Below are 21,669 nucleotides of genomic sequence, written 5' to 3'. Positions count from 1 at the left end.
TCAGTCTCCCCCTCTGTCCAATGGACCTGCTCCCCCTCCCCATCGCGGCGCAGGGGAGTGGACAGAGGGCACACAGCGGTCAGGCAGACACAGGGAGGTGCGGCCCGCTGAGGCTGCCCACAGACTCACACGCGGACACAGGACCCACCCCAGCCACACCCAGTGCCTCCACCCGGGCTCACCTGGCGCGGGGTCCCGCGGAGGAGCCGGCTCTGGGGAGGCGCCCGGCCGGGGACCCCGGGGGACATCAAGTCACGGGCGGTCCTGGGCCGTGCCTGTCTGAGTCTCCGCCGTCTCTCCAGCCCCACCCTGGCTGGCCACGCCCCTCGGGCCTGGACTGTCGGGGCCCAGGGTCGGTGTGCGCCCAGGGGGTGTTTCAGCGAGGTTGGCGGCCCCTCCCGCCGCCGGCACACAGTAGGTGCTCACTCAGTGCAGGGGCTGCCGGGCCGGCGAGGGGGGGGCTCGGGCTGCGCACTCCGGCTGCCCCCCCCAGGCTTCCCTGGCGGTGGGTGGGTGGGGCGCCCGGGGAGGAGGAGGGACGGCCCCTGGCCACCCGGGCTCCGAAGGGGATGTGGCCCTCGGCAACTCAGTGAGACCCTGCTTCAAATCAGAATACAAAATAGCACTGGGGGTGTTGGAGGAGGCGGATGCTCCTGGGCTCCATCCCCAATACTGCAAAAAATAACAGATATGAAGCGCAGGCTGGGGGTGGGGACGGCCCTCGCCCCACTGGGCTCTGGGCCAGGGTCCCGCTGTGAAGGCGGCGCTGCCTGCGCTGGGCAGTACTGTGCCCAAGAGACTCTGGCAGAGCGGCGGTGGTCTCGAGGACCCCTGTCCAGGAAGGGCCTGGGTGGCCCCAGAGACCTGGAGGGCAGGGCTGGGGCTGCAGGTGGCCATGGGTGGTTCCACCTCCATCCGCACGCAAGCCACCAGGACCTTGGACCCCCGGGCCCAGATGGCCACCAGCCTTGACCCGGGCCCTGGCTGGGGGAGGGACGCCACCGCCCTGGTGTCCGGAAGCCCCTTCCCCCACCGCCATCCCAGCCCTCCAAAGTCCCTCCCCTGCCGAGCCTCAGCCGGTTAACCCTCACCTCTCTAGCTTCCTAGGCAAGGAGACCCCGCGCCCACCCGAGCCTCCTGGCCCCTGGACTCCTCCCTCCTCTGGAGTCTCCGAGTGCTGGACTAACGTAGCCTCTGACACTGGTCCAGCCTCTCCCCTTAACCACCCACTGGCCTCGGGAGCCCCCCAGGCTGGAGGGACAGAGCTAGACACGGGTCATCCCAGCGCCTCCAAGCCAGACCTGGGCCAAAGGCAGTGCGGTGGCCTAGGGAGACCCAGAGGGGAGCCACTGAGACGTCGCAGGGGAGGCGCGTGGAACTGGGGCTTTGTGGGCCGAGTAGGAGCCCCTCGAGTGCCCAAATGTGCACGCCCTAGAGCGCGTGCCCCGGACGGCAGAGCAGGTGAGGCAGGAAGGACGTGGGCTCCAGATGGCCGCACCGGGAGGGGCCTTCCACTCGCTTCCTGTCCTCTCCTGAGCAAGGGCAGCCCCTCCTGGAAGAGCCTGGGCGGGGGCCAAAGAATAAAAAACAGGGCGCGCACCCACTCCCCAGTTGTTTTTTAGCGCTAGGAATGGAACCCAGTGGCAGGGTCTGGCCAGGCGGGCCTCGACCTTGAGGTCCTCCCACCTCAGCCTCACGCGGTGGCAGGCTTTGGCTTTCCTTGTCTGCGATGGAGGCCAGATGTCCGCTGTGGCAGGGCCACCCTCGGGAGGCTGGGATGGTGGGAACTCAGGATGCCCCCCGCGGCCGGCTTCCGGTGGGGCCAGGAGCTGCTATTCTTATCTTTGAGCAGCCAAGGGAAGGAAGAGGCGGGGGCGGGCACCCTGCCTGGAGGCGTGGAGGGCGCCTCTGCAGCTCTCCAGGAGAGTCGAGGGCCTGGCCTAGCATCAGCCAGCAGAGGCCCTGCCCTGCCCCCAGGAACCTCAGCACCCCCCCACACACACATCCTGGGCTCCTGGGGTTCTGGCCCCGCAGGCAGGAGTGTCTGCAGAGCTGACGCTGGTAAGGCATCCTTAGCATGCACCGGCAATGCACAGGCCGGCCCTCCTTGAGCAGAGCTGGGCGCAGGGCCCCAGCTGCCTCAGCCTGCCCTCCTGCTGGGGCTGAGAACGCTCTGCTCTGCTCCGCACCCAAGGGCAGCCTGGTCAGGATGTGATCAGCCTGATTGATTAGTAATGCCTGCCACAGACTCCAAATCAGACAGAAGGTGTGAGCGCTGCCTCCGGGTCCTTCATTCTGGCTGGTTCAGGCTGGACTGTGGTGTGGACAGGGTGGCCTAAGCCCCCAGCAGAGGCCAGGCGGGGGCAGTGCAGGCCCTGACCTCACTGCCCGCCCGCCTGCTCCCCACAGGGCCAGGTGCAGCAGCGCTCACTTCTGGTGCCCACTCAGCCGGGACAGCGGCCTCTAGGGAAGGGGAGGTTGACCGGCAACCTTGGGGCGCTGCGGCTGTGTTTCAAGGCCTTCCTGGCTATGACAGCCGTGCCCCGACACTAAGACGTCAGCCACAGGCCCCTGGGCACAGGTGCCAGGGCCTGTGCTATCTTTAGCATTTCTGCAAACCCGAAAGGATTCTAGAACGAGACGCTCATTAAAAACACATGCCCTCTCAGGCACAGACCACGTCAACAAAAATAAAACAAGATTTTCCCCCCCATCTAAAAAAGTCTTCTTGGAGAAACAAAGCCGGTCTGAGCAGACAGTGGGCTGCCTGGGAGCGGAGCCGGCTCGGCCGCAGGGCGGCTGCTGGTCGGGGAGGAGCGCTCGGTGGGCGAGCCGCTGCCAGGGCGGAGTCCTGGGGAAGCCCCGGTGTGGAGGCCCCTGCCAGCGGAGGCCCCGGAGGCTGGCGGCCTCCCCGCGTCTTCTGGAACACTTGTGCTGCGGGAGGGCCCGCTCCTGATCCTCAGGCCCCGCGCCGTGGGCCCGTGTCCGGCGGCCACCGGGGCTCAGCCGCACGTCACCGGCGGTAGCGGTAGCGCTTGAAGTGGAACCAGAGCTGGAAGATGCCGTTGGCGAACTGGCAGCGGAAGCCGTGGCGGTGCGAGTACTCCCACTCGCGGCTGACGATCTTGAAGGCGATGTCCTCGTAGGGCGGGCCGGCGCGGAAGCGCAGGGTGGCGAAGTCCTTGTTGTCGGCGCAGGCCTCCAGGAAGTACTCGGGCGTGGCGCGCTTGTCGATGAGGTCGGGGTAGAAGATGTTGAACTTGTAGCCCTGCACGATCTTGGGCGGCGGGTTGTCGAAGTCGTAGTGCGTCTGGTTATACTTGTTCCACTCGAAGCCCGTGTGCACGCGGTTGAAGAAGCGCGGCTTGCGCGGCCGGTACTTGTCGGCCCACAGGTAGGCCTTGCCAGCCAGCGGCATCTCCACACTGAACTGCGCCTCGTCCTGGCCCATGCCCTCCTTGGCCCGCCGGAAGAAGATGTCCTCCGCGCTCTCGCTGGCGTCGCCTGCCGGAAGCCGGGTTCCCTGGGTCCGGGGCCTCCAAGGCTGAGGCTGGCCGGACCCGTCCCCTCCCCCTGGCCCCTCCGGCCCAGCCCCGCCCAGCCCCGCGCACCTGTGACCTGGAGCTGCTGGCGGGACAGCTGCAGGCGCTGCAGGTCCTCGTCGGGCTCGAGCACGTGCGCGTCCAGCGGCAGCTCGTGCGCCGTGAGCAGCCGCGGGCTGTACCTGCCGGCGTCGTAGTCGTCCAGGCTCTGCTGGATCAGGTCCTCCTCCATGAGCACCGCCTCGCCGTCGGCCTCGCCGTCGCCATTGCCCTCTGCCGCAGTCCCCTCGGCCTCCGGCTCCCCGGCGCCGCCTTCCGCAGAGGGCCCGGGGGGCGTGGGCGCGGGCTCCTCGGGGTCCAGGCTGCGGGGAGAGGCGGCGGTGGGCGGCCAGGCGCGGGGCCTCCCCTGCGGGCAGCAGCGGCACCTACCTGCGGCTGGGCGATGTCGCCTCCTGCTTCAGGATGGGGAACAGGGGCCCGCTCTCCACGCCCTGCTCCTGCTTCAGCTTGTACAGCTTCTGGCGCAGCACGTCCTGGTGGCGCTCCCTGAGCCTGCAACGTGCGCACGGGCTAGCGCAGGCCCTGCACCCCGCCCGAGGGACCCCAAACCGCAGCAGGGGATGGAGAGGCTAGTGACCTAAGGGCCAGGCCTGACGGGGAAGGCGCGGGGCCTGCACTCGGCCCGTGGGGTGAGGACAGACAGAGGCATTTACTAAACACTGGCGCAAACGAGCGGGGCCTGGACAGTGTTTACAAGGCCGTGCCAAGCACGCGGAGCATCCACACAGCCCCAGGGCCGAGGCTGCTGTGCGGGGGTGGGGCGTGGGGAGCTGGGGGCGGAGCCGGGGGCGTGGCCTCACCTGGCCCTGGCCATGTGCGCGCGCAGCTGCTGCAGCAGGCTCTCCCAGTAGCCCATGTCCAGGTTGGGGCCGCCGGCGCGGATCTTGCCCTCAATGCCCTGGAAGATGACCTGCAGCTGGCCGTACGACTTCCCCTTGAACACCGACTGCACCTCGGAGCTGACCGACGCGTTGACGCCCTCGCGGCGCTCACCTGTGGGGGGCAGCTCAGTGGGTGCCGCAGTGCCTCCTCCCCACCCCCCAGGCCCCAGCCAGACCCTTCCTAGGCACCAGGCAGGGCCTGCAGGCAGCCGTGGCACAGACACCTGGCCGGGCCGAGTCCAGGGGCCGTCACCAGGCCTGGAGCCTCGGTGTCCAGGCCTCCTGCAGGCATGGTGGCCGAGTGTCCCAGCGGCCAAACTCCTGACACCACCCTGCGCAGAACCCCAGAATCCAGGCCGGCTCTGCCCACCCTGGCCCTACTTCCTCGAGAGGCTTGACGAGGGGCTCCGTGCCCTGCAGGCCTCCTGGGGCCCCACGCTCAGGACAGTGGAGACCGGCCGTCCCGCGGGTCAGTGTGACATCCAGCGCAGGCGGGGCTGGGCGCGCAGACCCAGTGCACCTCCGCACTCGGCCAGACCGCCCTCTGTGGGACCGACGGCAGCAGAGTCCAGGGGCCAGGGCAGGGCCTGGCTCCCTACATGCTGGGGTGCAAGGGTCGGGAGGACAGAAGCCCAGAAACCAAGGAGGCCTCTTGGTTCTGCCCATAGGGGTGAGGCGGACAGGCCCTGCTGGGGGCTCCCTGGAAGCCCAGGGCTCTGGGGAGGCGCCTGGCGCACAGGGTCCCTCTGGGGGCCGAGCTAGGAACTGCAAAGCCCCAGGAACAGGCGAGGCGGGCCAGGGCTGCCGGCGCCCCCTAGCGGCGGCGTGGGAAGGCCAGGCGGGCGGGCTACCTGGCCCCTTGGCGGAGGCCTCCAGCCTGCGGAGCTTGGAGATCTCGTCCTCCGTGATGACCGTCATGTCCCGCCAGAAGTCCGCGTTCTTGCCCTGCTCCAGCTCCATGTACACCTGTGGCGGGGCAGGGGGTGGGGTGAGGCAGGTGGGCGGGGCGGGGCCTCGGGGTGGGGCCTCGGGAGAGAGATGGGGCCTCGGGCAGCCGCACCTGGATGTCTTCCAGCAGGTCCTCCATGTCGGCCACCGTGAGCCCGTTGAGGAAGGTGTAGGGCTCGTGCATCTCCACGGCCAGGTCGTCATCCTCGGCGCTGATGTACTTAGCCAGCAGGTCGATGGGCTTCGCCCGTCCATCCCGGATGCGGATCTTGGAGCTGCCAGGACAGGGAGCTGGCATCAGAGCCTGCCCACCTCCTTCCTGAAGACCCCAGGGGGAGGAGAGGGTCGGGGCCCTGGGAGGAAGGGGTGCGGCGGGCATGCACGGCGGGCAGGGCTGAGGCAGCGGGGCAGCTCCGCCCCAGGGCCCGGGCCACTCACCGCAGCTTGGCCTGCTGCAGGTGGAAGTTGTCCTCCTGCTCCTCCCAGGTCTTAAAGTGTTCCGCCTCCTTCTCCCGCTGCAGCATCTCCAGCTCCTGCTCCCGCATGGCCTTCTCCCGCTCGCGCTCCAGCCGCAGCTGCTTCACCTGGGGGTGGGGGGCACACGGTGAGGAGCCACCCGCCTCAGGCCCCAGGGGTCTGGCTGGGCCCCAGGCGCGCCCCCTCGAATGCAGCCCAGCAGCGGGGAGCCACCCTGAAGGGCGTGTCCCAGAGACCTGTAGCCCACAGGCCCCTGCGCCAGCCCAGGGAGGCGTCCGCGCCCACCTTCTGCAGCTCCAGCCGGTTGTCCTCCTGGATCCTCTTGTTGCGCTCCTTCAGCTCCTTCTCCTCCAGGTGGCCAATGCCCTTCTTCTCCAGGGCCTGGAAGGAGCAACCGCAGCCCTGAGTGCAGCCCCCCGGCCGTACCGCCCCCCCCAGCCGGAACCCACCATCCCAGTTTTCTTTTCTGCAGTACTGGGTGGGGATGGAACCCGGGGGCGTTCCACCTCCACGCTACGCCCCCAGCACTATTTTTTATTCATTATTCTGAAACGGCCTCACTGAGTAGCTGAGGCTGGCCACAAGCCCGCAACCCTCCTGGCTCAGCCTCGCAGGCACTGGGAAGTCACGCGTGCGGCTCGCTGAGGCCCACCTCTGGTGTCCCCAAAGCCCACCAATCCAACTCAACAGTCACAGGGCCCCGACACAAGAAGAGATGCGCCACACCCTGAGGTGGCCTGCCACGGTAAGAGTGGGGACAGCACTGGGAGATGCTCTGCTGACAGTTTCCCACGGAAGCCGGGCCCAGCGCCCTGGAGGCCAGGCCTCAGAATGCCTGCGCACATGGCCAGGGCACAGGCGGCTTCGTGTGGGGCCGCGACGCAGCGAGCAGCGCCCTCGTCGGACGCAGGGTGCAGAGTGGAACCTCACTGTGGTGCCACGCAACAGCTGGGCCTGGGCCAGTAGCCCTGCGCTTTCTCAATGCCCCGCCCAGCGCCCTGAGGATGGCCGAGGGTCCCTCAGAAGCCTGCCTCCAGGCTGAACTGGCCTCACTCGCCCCCAGTGGCCCGGGGCTCCACTGCGTCTCCAGCCCTGGGGGCGCCCAGCTCTTCCTCTTTTCCGGGGCAGCACCACACAGGCCACCGCACGTTGGGGCCTGGAACGTGCCTGGGACTCAAGTGCTCAGAGCAAAGGCCAGGGCAGCTGCTGAAGAGACGGCCGCCAGCCGAGGCCTGAGGGCTGAGCAACAACAGCCGTGCGTGTGGCAGGCGCACTGGCCAGTGCACAGGCCCGGGGCCAGCATGAGCGCCTGCTGGACGTGGGTTCCCAGCCCCTCCCCGAGCTCGGGCTGGGCAAGGCAGCCCCTGCAGTCTGCGGCCCACCAGTGATGGGGGATGCTGGGGGGCCCCCGTCAGAGTCCCCCTGTCCTCACCTCCAGAGCCACGAATGAGGCTCATTAGGAAAGACACAGAGGTGCTGGTCGGGGTGGCCCAGCCAGCTGGGATGAGGCCGCCTTGCAGAGCTGGGCCTCCCCAGTGACTCGTGTTCCCACAGAAGAGGACACGGGACAGAGACCCGTGAAGGAGGAAGGGCCACAGGAGCCACGGCACGTGACCAAGGCAGAGGCTGGACCATGGCCACAAGCTGAGGCACAGAAGACGGACGAGGCGGAGGACCAAGGGGGGCCGGGGAGGCAGCGCCTTGCTGCTCAGGCGGAGGCTGGCTGGAGCACCCTGCAGCTTGGAAGCCCACCCCAGCGCGGAAGCCCTCCAGGCGCGGCGGTCGGGCTGAGATCGACCCGTGAGACGTGCTCGGCTGCGGCAAGAGCCAGATGCCGCGGCCCCTGCAGTGGACAGGGGCGCTCTCTCGGGGCGCGGGGGGCCTGGGGCTCACGGCGCAGCGTGGCGCAGCCCACCTTATTCCAGATGAAGGTGCCCAGCAGGTTGTTGTCGCCGAAGGGGTTGTCGGTGTTGGTGTAGCCCATGTACTCCTCGCCCCAGCCCATCTTCTCGCGCTTCTTGCGCTCCTTGGCCTCCTTCTTGGCCAGCCGCCGCGCGCGCTTCTCCTCGGGCGTCTCGAACGCCTTGAGCAGCTCCTCTTGCTGCTTGCGTTCCTCGCGCAGCCGCAGGCGCTCCTGTAGGCTCTGCTGCTGGCTCAGCGCCGCGGCCGCGGCCCCCGGGCTGCGGGGACCACCGGGGGAGGCCTCGCTGGACGCCGGGGAGCCCGGGGACCAAGAGCGCCGGCGCCCACGGCGGCCCCACGGGCCCCGCGCCTGCTCCTCTCCCGAGTCAGACTGTGAAGACCGGTCCCTGGAGTGCCACCGGGGGCGTGGGGAGCTCCGGCTGCGCCTCTCTGCCCGCCGCCACCGCTCCTCCTCCGAGCCCGACCTGCGGAGGCGAAATATCCAAATACCCAAGATGACAAAACCAGTTATTTAGGGGGAAATTAATTGACACCAATTCTACCGTGGCTAATGGCGACCAATTATTCCCACCACCGTTAGCATGTGTTGTGCCCCCCCCATATATATTTCCAATACTGGGGATGGAATCCAGGAGCGTTTTACCTCCAAAATACACCCCTAACTCTATTTTTCTTTATTTTGAAGCAGGGTCTCAGTGACTTACAAAGGGCCTCACTAAGTAGTAGCTGAGGCTGTCTGTGAACCGTGATCCTCCTGTCTCAGCCTCCCAAGTCCTGGGATTACCAGCGTGCGCCACCACACAAGCGGCTACAAGTGGCCGCTTCTACCTACCAAACCGCCCTCCAATCTACTCATGTCCCTGTTCTGCCCCCATCAAGGCAGAATCTGCTTCTACCGTCTACTACGGACAGCTGGACCGTCCGCGCTGGTGCCTGACACTCCCGATGACGTCCTCGGTCCCTTCTACGCCGGGAAACCCTAAGACGTTCGTAAAGGAAAGTCACGCCGTGCCGCTTTCCTAATCAGAATTCTCCCGTGGCTCCCCATTTCTCTCCCAACAATGACCAAACTCTTCACCACGCCACTGCCAAGTAGCTGAGGCTGGCTTCGAACCCGTGCAATCCTCCGGTCTCAGCCTCCCAAGTACCGGGACTACAAGTGTGCGCCAACTCTGGGCAATTCCGGACCTGGTCTCCTGCCACCAGCCCGACCTCAGCTTTTTTGTTTTGTTTTTTTCCGTACTGGAGATGAAACCCAGGGGCATTCTATCTCCGAGCTCCACCCCCAGCCCTATTATCTATGCACGCGTATACACACGTGTGTGTGTATGCATATGTATACTTTGGTACTGGGTCTAGAACCCAGGGCCTCCGCGTCTGAGCCAGACCCCCCGCCCTGCTTTTTATTCTTTATTTTGACACAGGCTCTCGCTGAGTGGCGGAGGGCCTCGCCGAGCGGCGGCGGCTGTCCTCGAACCGCGGTCCTCCGGGCCCCCCAATGCCGGATGCCAACCGCGCGCCACCCCGCCCGGCCGACTCACTCTCCGCTCGGCTGGCCGGCTAGTCGGAGCCCCAACCGCCCCTTCCTCAGGAGCCCGCCCCGACTACGCCGCGTGCGCCTCGGGGGCGCCCCGGCCCGCACCCCCAAAGGGCAGGGGCCTCCCCAGCGCCGCCCGGAGGAGTCCCTCTCACCTGCGCTCCCGACTGCGCCGCCTCCGCCCGCGTCGGCCCTCGTCCTCCCGGCGACGCCGGCTTCGCCGCCCATGGCTCCCGCTCCGGCTCCCGCTCCGGCTCCGGCTCCGGCTCCGGCTCCGACTCCGCCGTCTTCGGCCCCGGCGACCCGCGGACCGGGAGCGCGAGCGAGTGTCGCGACCCATCGGCAGCGTCGACGGCTGCGGCGCATGCGCGAGCCGCGGGGCCGGCGTCGGGGGCCTTCCTCAGGCCCGGCGCGGGGCTGCCCGGCGCGCCTGAGTGGGAGCGGCCGGGAGAGCGAGCGTCCCCGCCGCCCCAGCTCTCGAGGAATCCACGTCCTGCGGCTTCCTCTCGCTCCTGAAGCGTCGCCCCGCGTGACAGACTCCGTCGGGAGAGTCCTCTCTAGAGTGGGCGGGGTCCTTGTTCAGGCAGTTCTGGGGGGCAGCCCGAGGCGGGTCCTCGCGCCTGAGCGGGGACCTGAGGACCGGAAAGCGGGGAGAGGAGCTGTGGGCGGGGTCAGGGCGAACGAGGGCGGGGCGGGGCCTAGGAGGCGGGCCCAGATATTATACGTCACTTAGCAGGCGGGGCCGGGGCGGGGCCACAAGGCGGCGTGGGCGTGGCCAAGGGCGGTCTTTAGGGAGGCTGGCTTTGGAAACACCGGTGGCTCGTGGGTTGAAATCCACACTGCCCGAGGAAGGGTGGAACCGGGGCGTGGTGGCGAGGGTGTCTAATCCTAAAATTTAAGAGGCTGAGACAGGAATATCGCAGGTTCGGGGCCAGCCTCAGCAGTTTAGCAAACCCTCCACAATTTAATGAGACCCTGTTTCTTTCTTTTTTCTTTTTTGGTGCTAGGGATTGAACCCAGGGGCATTCTACCTCCGAACTACACCGCCCCCAATTTTTTAAAATACTTACTTTGAAACAGGGTCTCAGTAAGTATCTGAGGCTGGCCGGGAACCCGGATCCTCCTGACTCAGCCTCCCAAGTAATGGGATTACAAGCGTGTGGTGCCACGCCTGGCTCCCTAGCCCTATATTGATTGATTGATTGATTGATTGATTGAGGGACTGGGGATGGAACCCAGGGGCGTTCTACCTTCGAGCTACACCCCCAGCCCTATTTTTTATTTTTTTATTTTGAAACAGGGTCTCACTGAGTTGCAAAGGGCCTAAGTAGTAGCTGAGGCTGTATGTGAACTGCGATTCTCCTGTCGCATTCTCCCAAATGCTGGGATTACAAGTGTGTGCCACCACGCCCGGCTTCTATTTTTATTTTTGAAACAGGGTTTCCGTAGGTTACTGAGAGTATTACTACTTTCTTTCTTTCTTTCTTTCTTTTTTTTTTTTTTGAAGATTTAAAGAAGTTTATTAGAAAGATAGAAATACAGAAAATAGAAATACAGCCCCATGCCAGAGTGGCATGGAAGGGTGACTCGAATGAATACACCTGAGTCTTACTACTTTTTGAGGCTGTCCTTGAACCTACAATCCTCCTGTTTCAGCCTCCCAAATACTGGCAGTAGGACCCGATTTCAAATAAAAAATAAAATCTTGTTGGGGTTTAGCATAGAGGTAGCACATCCTGGGTTCAATCCCTAGTAACACACACACACACACACACACACACACATATAATTTTTAAAAAAATCTGATTTAGAAGACTTTTCAATGTTATCTCCTGATGAGATAATTGAGACCAAGATTGGTCTTCAGAATCCTGAGAATACACCAAGCCTGGTAGCACACACCTGTAATTCCAGTCTTGGGAGGATGAGACAGGTGGATTGTATGTTCAAAGACAGCCTCAGCAGTAATGAGACTCTCATCAACCTAGTGAGACCCCGTTACAAAATAAAAATAAAATAGGCCTGGGGTGTAGCTCAGAGTTAGAATGTTCCTGGGTCCAATCTCCAATACCACAAAACAAATGAATTTCACAAAGCTGGGCGTGGTGGCGCACGCTTGTAATCCCAGCATTTGGGAGGCTGAGATGGGAGGAGCGAGGTTCGCAGCCAGCCTCAGCTACTTAGTGAGGCGCTTTGCAATTCAGTGAGACCCTATTTCACAATTAAAAAAAAAAAGGTCTGGGGGTGTAGCTCGGAGGTAGAACACCCCTGGGTTCCATCCCCAGTACTGGGAAAAAAAAAAAAGAAAGCAAGCCAGGGTTGTAGCTCAGAGATAGAATGCCCCTGGGCTCAATCTCTAGTACCGCCCAAATAAAATAAACAAAGACAAAACTTTCCAGAGGTTTCTGAGGGTCACTGGCTCCTCCAACTCCCATCCAGACCACAGGTAATCCGCAGAGGGAAAGAGAGCAGAGCTGGTGTTTATACCCGATTTATTAGAGAGATCTCTTTAAGGTAAAAAGGGGCTGTCTATGAACATCACCTGGGGCAGCCGGGTCTCATCAGTCGGGGTCCCGGATTGTCACACACCAGATATGGGGGCTGGGGACGAGGGACCCCCCACCCCCGGCGAGAATTAAGACACAGGAGGTTCGCGGTTGTTCTGGAATCCATTTGGCCATAAAAAGACACTGGAGTGGGTTGGGAGGTGACGTTTTGAACCACCAGAGAAGAGGCCGCCTGGGGGCGCTTGTCCTGGGAGAGGCCATGGAGACAGGGCCCCGGCGGGAGGACGGCACTGAGCCAGGTGTGGGGTGGGCCGAGATGTACCGACTGCCGGGGGACGCCTGGATGCCTCTGCCCTGTGGGTCTCTGAGAACGCCTCTCGGTTTGTACAGTACGTCCTCGCCGAGACATCGTGGTCTCGGCGGTAGCAGCCGGGGGCCCCCGAGAGGCAGGCGGGAGGGGATGGCCACGAAGGTATTTACAGTCCCCTGGTTGGGGAGACAGCGCGTGAGCCCAGGGTCTTCCTCGCGGGCGGGGCCGTGAGTGTGCTAAACGGTACAAATAGGTCTTTCTTTTCCACCCCCCGGCCCTGCAGATAGGAAGCAGAGGAGCCCCTGGATACAGTCGGCAGGACCCTTTAGCACCCGCCTCACGGTCCCCCGGAAAAGGAACGAATTCTCAGCTGGCACGGGAGCGGTGGCGCCCGCTTGCCGTCCCTGCGCTTGGGAGGCTAAGACAGGAGGCCTGCAGGTTTGAGGCCGGCATCAACTACGTAGCGAGGCCCTCAGCAACTGAGAGAGGCCGGGTTTCAAAAGGAAAATAAAAAGGGCAGGAAGCGGGTGGGTAGCCCAGAGGTAGAGTGCCCTGGGTCATCCCCAGTACCACAAAAAGACAGGAAAAAGAAAGAAAGAACCATCACAACCAACATGATAAGGGTTTCCAAAGGGGTCTTCGGGGAAACGCAGTTTAAAATGGTGTCCACGGGGGCTTGCAAATCTCTCCCGCTGTGATGCCCGCTGGCCGCTCCCTCCCTGGCCACGCCACCCTGGCGGGCTCCCCTTATCCGGTGCCAGGACTCCGGGCACCTTGGCGCAGGCCTGGACACCTGGGCGTGCGATGACTGGCTGCCCAGGTCCTGATGCCCCCCTGGCCCCCACCCCAGGGGTCTGCTGGGTCCTTCAGTGTCTGCCCACCAAGGTCTACAGTGCTGCCTGCCCGGCCAGGTCCGCGTGAACAGCCCCAAGCAGGGCCACGGAGGGCGCGGCTGTGTCCTGGTGGGGACCCCAGACGGCTCCTTCCAAGGGGTCTCTGCGCCTGGCAGCAGCTGGCCCCCCAGGTCAGACGCGGGGGTGTCTTGAGGTGAACATCAACCTGGACCTTCCTGGCCGGGCGTTGGCGACGGCCGGTCCCTGCGCCAGCTCAGGCAGGACCCTTCAGAAGCTGTGGCCTCGGCTCCCAGAAGGCCGTGGGTGGACGACGGCTCCACCCTGTCCCTCTCCAGGACAGCGGTCCTCAGATCCCAGGCTTCCTCTCAGCTCAAAGCCGGGTGGGTGCTTTGCATCGAAGGGGTGAGACCCCCGCGGGGTCTTCTGGGCGCTGCGTGGCCCTGGGGGGAGGGACCCAGCATCTGTGGCGGGTGGAGGACTCGGGCTGCTGGGCTGGGCTGGAACTGGGTCCCAAGCCGAGGGGCGACCTGCTTCTGAGGAGGGGCACCCAGGTGCCACCACAGCCGGGAGGCGGCAGGACCCGCTCTCTGCAGGACGCACGCGGGGCGAGCCCCGAGCCAGGGCCCGGCACGGCGGCGCCGCTCATCCCTGGGCAGGACGCGCGCTGCTAGTCTTTTTGTGTGCGTGCCTTTTTGTTTTCCCTAAAAAAGCACCCTCGTGCTTCTTTCTGTCTCTGTGCAAAAAATAAAGACCAAAATAAATAGATGATTTGCCCTCCGGCAGCCCCGCTGCAGGTCGCGGGCGGCCCGGGTGGCCGGCGGCCGGGGCGTGGGGTGGCGGGCTTCCAGGAGGAGGACGAGGAAGGTCGGCCGGGCGTCTGCCAAGCTCCGGGACGGCTCTGGGTCGGGTCCGGGGCTGCATAGACATTACTGCAAGGGGCGAGAGGGGCAGGTGAGGGCGGCGGAGCGGGTGACCCCGCCATACTTACCCCGGGCCCCCGGCCACTTACGGTGTCGCTCTCGCCGTCGGAGGCCGGGGCCTGCGCGCTATAGTGGAGCGGGGAGTACACCCAGCTCCGGTCGTCGGTGGGCTGCGGGCGGGCAGGCGGGCGGGCGTGCAGGAGGGGCGCGCAGAGAGCGGGGTGAGGAGGCGAGACAGGCCGGGCAGGAAGGAAGAAAGACAGAGAATAAAAGAGGCAGACCCCCTGGGCAGCCGCTGCGCCCCAGCACCCCGCAGACCCCTCGCCAGACCCCGCCCCAGCCAGGGCCCCCGACGGGCGCAGCGGGCGCGAAGCTTAGTGCAGGAGGACGGCGGGGAGGGCAGGGGACGGGCGGCCGGGACAGGCGGGTGCAGCCGGGAACTCCTCCTCACCCTCCCCAGCTCCTCCTAGCCTCCCTCCTCCCCCACCCTCCTCCTCGCCCTCCGCCCGCCACTCCTCCCTCTTCTCTTCCTCTCCCTCCTCCTCCTCCTCCTCCCCTTCTCCTTCTTCCCAGCTCTCCCTCCTCCCCAGAGGCTGGAGGATCCCTGACCTCCTCTCTACTCGGCCGCTCAGCCGCCCACCCTGCCTGATGTGCGTTACCCAGGAGGGAGACCTGGGGTCTCCAGGTGGGTGCTGGGCGGCCTGGCTGCCTGGGGCTCAGGGCTTGACACCCCCGCAGCGCCGGTGTGGTGCAGTGCGGTCCACGTCCCTGCGGTGACCCACTGACCCTGCGCCTGTCCCTTCTCCCGCCACTCCAGGGGGGAGAAACCTCCCCACCCTGCCGGCCCTCCTCCTGCCCCTCCCTCGCTGTCCTGGGGAACTCTGGGTCCCTCTGCTCCTGCAGCCGCGGGTCCTCCCCAGTGCTCCCTCCGCGGCCATGGGCGACTGGCCTCTGCCGGCCCTGGCTCAGGGGCCCCACGGCGGCCACTGGGGTCTCCTCGGCCCTGCACCTCCACGCCCACGAGGTGGCCAGCGCCTCCTGGCCCCTGGGCTGCTGGCACGGGGCAGCGACCGCGCAGGAGGTCAGGGGGCCGGCGGGAGCCCTCGGGCCAGACAGCCTGACCTGGGAGGATCCAGGTCCCCAGCGTGGGGCCAGCACTGGGCCCCACCTAAGCCCCCAAGGGCCACTCTGGGAAGGCCCTCCAGGCCGCCTCAGAGCCACCTCTGGGAGGGGCTGCTTTTGGTAGGGATGCTGAGCCCTGGACACCTTGGAGTGCACTGGAAAAGGCGGCAGAGCCAGCTCCCGCCCTCCAGGGGGCTGCAGAGGTAGACCCTGGGGCTGGGCCCCAGAGCGGCTGCAGGAAGGTCAGGGCCAAGGCCGCGCCCTGCGGGTCACCTGGCCGCTCCTCCTCCCCTCCCCTCAGTCACCACACTCCAGTTTCTGTGGCCACTGCCCTTGGTCCTCACCTCTCCAGCCCAGGGACCTGCCGCGGCTGGGTCTCGAGCCCTGGACCCGTCCCCGGGGTCCCCCGCCACCGTGTCCTGTCCTCTCAGTCGGACACAGCAAGGCTGCCAGGCTAGGGAGTGATCCGCTATTCTCGGGGTCACCCCACGGAGCCCAGCACACAGTGATGCCCGGAGAGGCCGCCGACGGGGTTGGGAACAGCTTCTGAGGGGCTTCCTGCCCCCTAGTCGGATTCAAGTCCAGCTCCCCTGCTGTGCAGCTCTGGGACTGGGAGTCACCCTCTCTGAACCCTGTTTATTGCCCATAATGGCAAATAAAGGCACCCACTGAACCAGGTGGCGCACACCTGGAATCCCAGTACTTGGGAGGCTGAGACAGGGGGATCACAGGTTCAAGACCAGCCTCAGCAAGTATGAAGCCTAAGTAACCTAGTAAGATCCTATTTAAAGACAAGGAAAAAAAAAAAATAGAGCAGGGCATGGTGGTGGACAGTTGTCATCCCAGCATCTGGGAGGCTGAGATAGGAGGATCATGGTTTGAGGCCAGCCTCAGCTACTTAGCGAGGCCCTCTGCAACTTAGAAAGAGCCTGTTTTAAAATAAAGAATAAAAAATAGGGCTGGGGGTGTAGCCCGGAGGTAGAATGCCTCTGGGTTCAATCCTCAGTAGAAAAAGAAAGGAAGGAAGGAAGGAAGAAAAGAGAAGAAAGAGAGAAGCAAGCTGGGTGGTGGCACACGCCCGTGATCCCGGTACTTGGGAGGCTGAGGCGGGAGGATCGCAGGTTCTAGAGCAGCCTCAGCATGTAGTTGAGACTCTCGTCAACCTCGCAAGATCTGGTTTCAAAATAAAAAATAAAATAGGAGCCAGGTGTGGTGGCTCACGCTTATAATCTCGGTACTTGGGAGGCTGAGATGGGAGGATCGCAGGTTCGCAGCCAGCCTCAGCTACTTAGCGAGGCCCTCTGCAGTTTAGCGAGACCCTGTTTCCAAATAAGAAATAAAATCGGGCCAGGGGTTTAGCAGGGAGGTAGAATGCCCCCGGGTTCAATCCCCAGTGCCACACACACAGAAAAAGAAAGAAAGAAAGAAAGAAAGAAAGAAAGGAAGGAAGGAAGGAAGGAAGGAAGGAAGGAAGGAAGGGAGGGAGGGAGGCACACTCTGTACCACGACCAGCGGCCTCCCAGGCCCCGGGGTGGCAAGCGTCCGCTGTACGTTGGAGTCTAGGGACCTGGGCTCTGTCTAACCGGCTCCACCCTCTGTGACCAGGACTGCAGGTACCAGGGGTGCCGTCCTGCACCCGGCAGAGGCCGGGGTGAGGCGGAGCGGAGGGGTGCGGGCTGTGGGGATCCTGCCGCGGCGTGCAGGGAAGCCCGGTGACTGTGCCCGCACGCCCAGTGCCTACTGCCTGGGACCAAGATGAGCACACAGCGGTGCCCTGCCCCGGCCGAGCCCGGCCAAGTCCAGGCAGAGTCCTTCGAGAGCCACGAGGACATGGGGCGCCGTGTATCGGGCCAGGACCCGCAGCTCCCTAGTGCCCCGAGGGGGGCAAGGCCCCTTCTCCCCGGGGGGCCGGCTGCGGTCACTTACAGTCCCCGAGGAACTCAGCGTCACGGCCCGCAGTCGGCGATGACGGGGAGAATAAATCCAGTATCTCCCATCGGCGAACTGGGCGGGCCGGCGGGCCGGGCAGGGGAGAAGGAAGAGAGGACAGAGGGATGAGGCCACAGGCGGGAGAGGAGGAGAGAGGAGGGCTGCGGGGTGGGGGCCAAGCCAGGGCCGAAGCGGAGGTGGGTGGGCTCCATCGAGGCCTGCTACCTACTCCATGACCACACACTGCGAGACGCCGCCCGGGCTGCCCGGCAGGCAGCGCAGAGACCCAGCGGGGTGTGTTAGTGAAGACGCGTGCGCTGGCCCCGGCCCCCCAGCGGGGATGGTGTCTGACACTCAGTGGGGCTGGCAGCCATGACAGCCTGGCATCCAGGGCCGGGGGTCACTCGATGGACCCAGAGCCACTCCTGGCTGGGGGACGATGGTCCCGGTCCCCAAGGCCAGGGAGAGCTGGTCTCCTCCGGCAGCAGCCTGGATCCCTCCTGCCCTGGCCCGCCCCCACCCCGCCCTGCTGGCCTTACCCCCACCCACAGGAGCCTTCGGGCTGCCAAGGTCCCAGAGCTGAAGGCTGAGGGCTGGAGGATGTCAGCTGCCAGGTGGCCTGACCAGGCGCCGGTGCACGGGCCCCAGGGTCCGCTCCGGAGGCGCACAAGGCCTGGCGGGGTCGCCGGGTCAGGAGCCGCTGCCCCGGGGGTGGGGGGGGCAGCGCAGAGAGGACAGGCCCGCTCCTGTGTGCACACCGGAGGCTGTGCACCTGCGGGCCGCGGAGAGCTCTCTCCGCAGGGACTTACAAAGTAGATGTCGGTGGCGGGCGCGTCCTCCTCGTCGGAGGCCTGGCTGGCGGGCTCCGAGGCCTGGCTGGCGGTATCTACTTCCACGGAGGCGGCGGCGGCGGCGGCGGCGGCGGTGGCAGAGGATGTGGCGGCATCAACCCTGGAACAGGGGACAGAGGCAAACGTGGGACTGTTATCCACGACCTGGGAGCCCAGGACAGGCGCTAGCCTGGGCACCCCGTTTCAAGGCAGCACCAGAAGCCAGGCAGTGCAGGCCGCTGCTGACCCGCGGCCCATCTGCCCCCGTGGACGGCGGCCCAGCTCCGCCCTCGCTCCCGGTGGGGCCCGCGAGGTCGGGTCCCTTCTCCCAGCCGGGCGGCCCTGACGGGGTGAGGACCCCTCTGCCTTTCTCTTTTTCCCTGCACTGAACCTTGCGGAGCCTTCAGTGAGTTAACCCTTGGCGGGGGTGTGCTGTAGCCGTCCCTGGTTGCAGACAGGGAAACTGAGGCTGAGGGTAAAGGTGAGATGCACTGGAGGTGACCCCTGGGGCATGACACCGTCACATGGATTGTGCTGGGGACGTCCTCCCGTCATGTTACAGGGGAGGTTAAATTTGAGCGTGAGGGGTACTGGGGATGGAACCCAGGGGCATTCTACCTTTGAGCTGAACTCCCAGCCCTATCTCGTTTATCTGTTTATCTGTGTGTCTGGTGCTGAGGACTGAACCCTGGGCCTTCTACCTCTAAGCCATACCCCCCACCCTATTTTATTTTTTGTGGTACCAGGGATGGAATACAGGGGTGTTCAACCTCTGAGCTACGTTCCCAGTCCTGTTTTTTATCCTTTATTTCTATTTATTTATTTAGTGGTACTGGGGGTGGAACCCAGGGGCTTTTCTACCTCCGAGCTATACTCCCAGACCTATTTTATACTTTATTTGGAAACAGGGTCTCACTCAGTTGCTGAGAGCCTCACTAAGTAGCTGAGGCTGGCTTCGAACCTGCGCGATCCTCCTGTCTCAGCCTCCCAAGCGTGGTGATGACAAGCGTGCGCCACCATGCCCGGCTTATCATTTATTTTTGAAACAGAACCTCACTAAGTTGCTGGTTGCCAACCTGTAATTCTGTCCCAGCCTCCCGAGGACTGGGATTACAGATGTCACCACTACCTATGAGTTAACAACCCCAGCCTTACTTTTTATTTATTTATTTATTTTTGCGGTACTGGGGATGGAATCCAGGGGCATTCTAACTCCAGCTACACCCAAAGCCCTACTTTTAATTCTCTATTTTTTTGAAACAGGGTCTCACTGATTTGCAAAGGGCCCCTCACTAAATAGCTGAAGCTGTCTGCGAACCGCAATCCTCCGGTCTCAGCCTCCCAAATGCTGGGATTACAAGCGTGCACCACCACACCCTACTCAAAGAGGGATTTATTTATTTATTTTGTGGTTCTGGGGGTGGAACCCAGGGGCTTTTCTCCCTCCGGGCTATACTCCCAGACCTATTTTCTATTTATTTGGAAACAGGGTCTCACTAAGTTGCTGAGAGCCTCACTAAGTAGCTGAGGCTGGCCGCGAACCCGTGCGATCCTCCTGTCTCAGCCTCCCAAGCGCGGGGATGACAAGCGTGCGCCACCACGCCCCGCCCCTCAAAAAAGGATTTAGAAGCAAAGTCAAGAATGACGTGTGAACCTGGAAGGAGAGCCCTCGGGACCACCTCGGGCGGCCGGCTCCCCGCGGGGAGGCACTCACCCCTCGTCCTCCTCCTTGGGGGCCGTGACCTCCACGCTGCACGTGGGCCCCACCTGCACCGTAATCTGCTGCAGGTCGTCCTCGGCGGGCGGCTGCTCCTGGGGCCTGCAGGCAGAGCGCCAGCCTGTCTTCCTCCTCCCGGCCCAGGCGCCCGCCCGTGCCCACGTCCAGCCCCCGGGGGCTGCCCTCCCGAGACGGGAGCGGGCGCTGGGGCTGTGTCGTGTCCACCCTCCTGGGGGAGCTGGGCTCGGTGTCCAGACCCAAGGCCTGGCTGCTGGAGCTGAGAACTTTCTGGCAATCGGGCCTGGCATGCAGGCGGCTGTGGGCTGGTTGCAGGGGCACGAGGGGAGGGGGTCGGGGGTCTCACCGGCTATCCTGTCCCGAGGACTGTGTGCGCCGCCTACAGAGGATTGGACAGACAGCTGCTGGGAACATGGCTGCAGCCCGGGGCCCAGCAGCAGCTCAAGAGAGCCCCCTTCGGGCAGCTGAGGGAGGGCCGCCCACCTAGCCCACCCAGCCCATCTGCCCAGCGGTTTCCCACGCGGCCCCGCCCACCTACCAGGACGCCCCGCCCACCCGTGCCCCACCCACTGCTGTTGAGTGTGCCGGGATTGAACCCAGAGACATTCTACCTCTGAGCTACAACCATCAGCCTTATTTTATTTTGTTTTTTTTTAATCTGGAAACAAGGTCTAAGTTGCTGAGGCTGGCTCTGCGCATGCGATCCTTCCGTCTTAACCTCTTAAGTACGGGATTACAAGCGGCCCGCCACCATCGGCCCCACTACTGGGGCCCACGATGCCCCGCCCACCCAACTCGGCCCCGCCCACCGCACCTAGGCTGCCCCGCCCTCCTGATCTGCTCAGGAGCCCCGCCCACCGCACCAAGAAAAGCCCCGCCCACCGCACATAGAATGGCCCCTCATTAAATCACCAGAAAAGCCCCGCCCACCGCACCTAGGCTGCCCCGGCCCCGCCCACCCGGCCAGGCCCCGCCCACCTGTATCTCGGCTGCTCCGAGGTCTCGGATGGGGACCGCTCGGGGATGGACAGGGAGGTGGAGGACAGTGTTGTGGCGATGGAGGCGGTGGTGGCTTCCTCAAAGGAAGGCGGTGTGCAGGGCAGGAGGTCGGGCCGGCCTGTGGGGAAGGGCTGCTGGGCACCTCGCAGCGCCAGGGCCCCCCCTGGGGGCGCCTCCTGCCCGGACCCACCCTGGCCGCTGCTCGTCTCCCACGGATTTAATGAGGGGCCACCTTAGCCGGCGTGGCGGGCGCGCTCGTCGTCCCAGCATCGGGAGCTGAGACCAGAGGATCGTGGTTCGCGGACGGCCTCAGCTACTCGGTGAGGCCCTCTTTGAATACAACAGGCCTGGGGGTGTGGCTCGGCTCGGGGTAGAATGGCCCCGGGTTGGATACCACACACACAAAACAAAAATACAAAGTAAAAGGTCTGAGGGTGCAGCTCAGAGACAGAATGCCCCTGGGTTTAATGCCAGCACCCTCCCCCCACATGCACAAAACAGAAAATGGTTGACTTCTCCTGCTCTGTGTCTCTGGGCTCCTGCCTGCCCTCCCTCCTCCCTCTCCTGGGCTGGCTCTGTCCCCCACACCAGGCTTGGTTGTGCCCCAGGGCCTTTGCACAGGTCGCCTTCTGCCCGGGATGCGATTCCTTCAGTCTCTCCTTTCCTAGACTCCCTGACCCTAGGGATGGGGGTAGCCAGGAGGAACCTTCCAGAACTTCAGGCCTTCCATGGAGTCCTTCCTCCTCTGAGCCGCATTCCCAGTCCCGGGTGTGTGTGTGTGTGTGTGCGTGCGTATAAATGGGGATGGGACCCAGGGGCATTCTACCTGTAAGCTACACCCCCGGCCCTATTTTTTAATTCTTTACTTTGAAACAGGACTTCACTAAGTTGCGGAGGGCCTCACTAATAGCTGAGGCTGGCCGCGGACCTGCCATCCTCCTGTCTCAGCTTCCCAGTACTGGGATTACATGCGCGCACCACCACGCCTGGCATTCCCCAATTTTTTTTTTTTTTTTTTTTTTTTTGCGGGTCTGGGGATGGAACCCAGGGGCATTCGACCTCCGAGCCACACCCCCAGCCCTATTTTTAATTCTT

The 21,669-nt window shown here is 64.1% G+C and overlaps 2 protein-coding genes across 2 annotated transcripts in view; both read right to left on the bottom strand.

The window, feature by feature from the left end:
* Nucleotides 1-3,013: 3,013 nt before the first annotated feature.
* Nucleotides 3,014-9,708, bottom strand: CACTIN (cactin, spliceosome C complex subunit; the record flags this gene model as incomplete). Its single annotated transcript, XM_080712899.1, has 10 exons — nt 3,014-3,504; nt 3,612-3,904; nt 3,972-4,094; nt 4,403-4,595; nt 5,335-5,449; nt 5,544-5,706; nt 5,870-6,015; nt 6,194-6,289; nt 7,824-8,295; nt 9,524-9,708. 10 exons carry the CDS (start codon nt 9,706-9,708, stop codon nt 3,014-3,016), a joined length of 2,277 nt encoding a protein of 758 aa, XP_080569025.1.
* A 60-nt stretch (nt 9,709-9,768) lies between these two features.
* PIP5K1C (phosphatidylinositol-4-phosphate 5-kinase type 1 gamma) overlaps nt 9,769-21,669 on the bottom strand; it is a gene marked incomplete at both ends in the record, with an annotated part of 36,000 nt that continues 24,099 nt past the window's right edge. The window contains 8 exons of the mRNA XM_080713910.1: nt 9,769-10,000; nt 12,198-12,361; nt 14,028-14,129; nt 17,008-17,085; nt 17,820-17,961; nt 19,555-19,659; nt 19,922-19,954; nt 20,554-20,692. Of these exons, the coding sequence (XP_080570036.1) occupies nt 9,769-10,000; nt 12,198-12,361; nt 14,028-14,129; nt 17,008-17,085; nt 17,820-17,961; nt 19,555-19,659; nt 19,922-19,954; nt 20,554-20,692 (995 nt within the window). The remainder of the gene's footprint in view (nt 10,001-12,197; nt 12,362-14,027; nt 14,130-17,007; nt 17,086-17,819; nt 17,962-19,554; nt 19,660-19,921; nt 19,955-20,553; nt 20,693-21,669) is intronic.

This window comes from Muscardinus avellanarius (genome assembly GCF_963383645.1).
Source record: "Muscardinus avellanarius genome assembly, chromosome: 16".
NCBI classification, from domain to species: domain Eukaryota; kingdom Metazoa; phylum Chordata; class Mammalia; order Rodentia; family Gliridae; genus Muscardinus; species Muscardinus avellanarius.
This window is presented reverse-complemented; position numbering and strand designations above follow the sequence as displayed.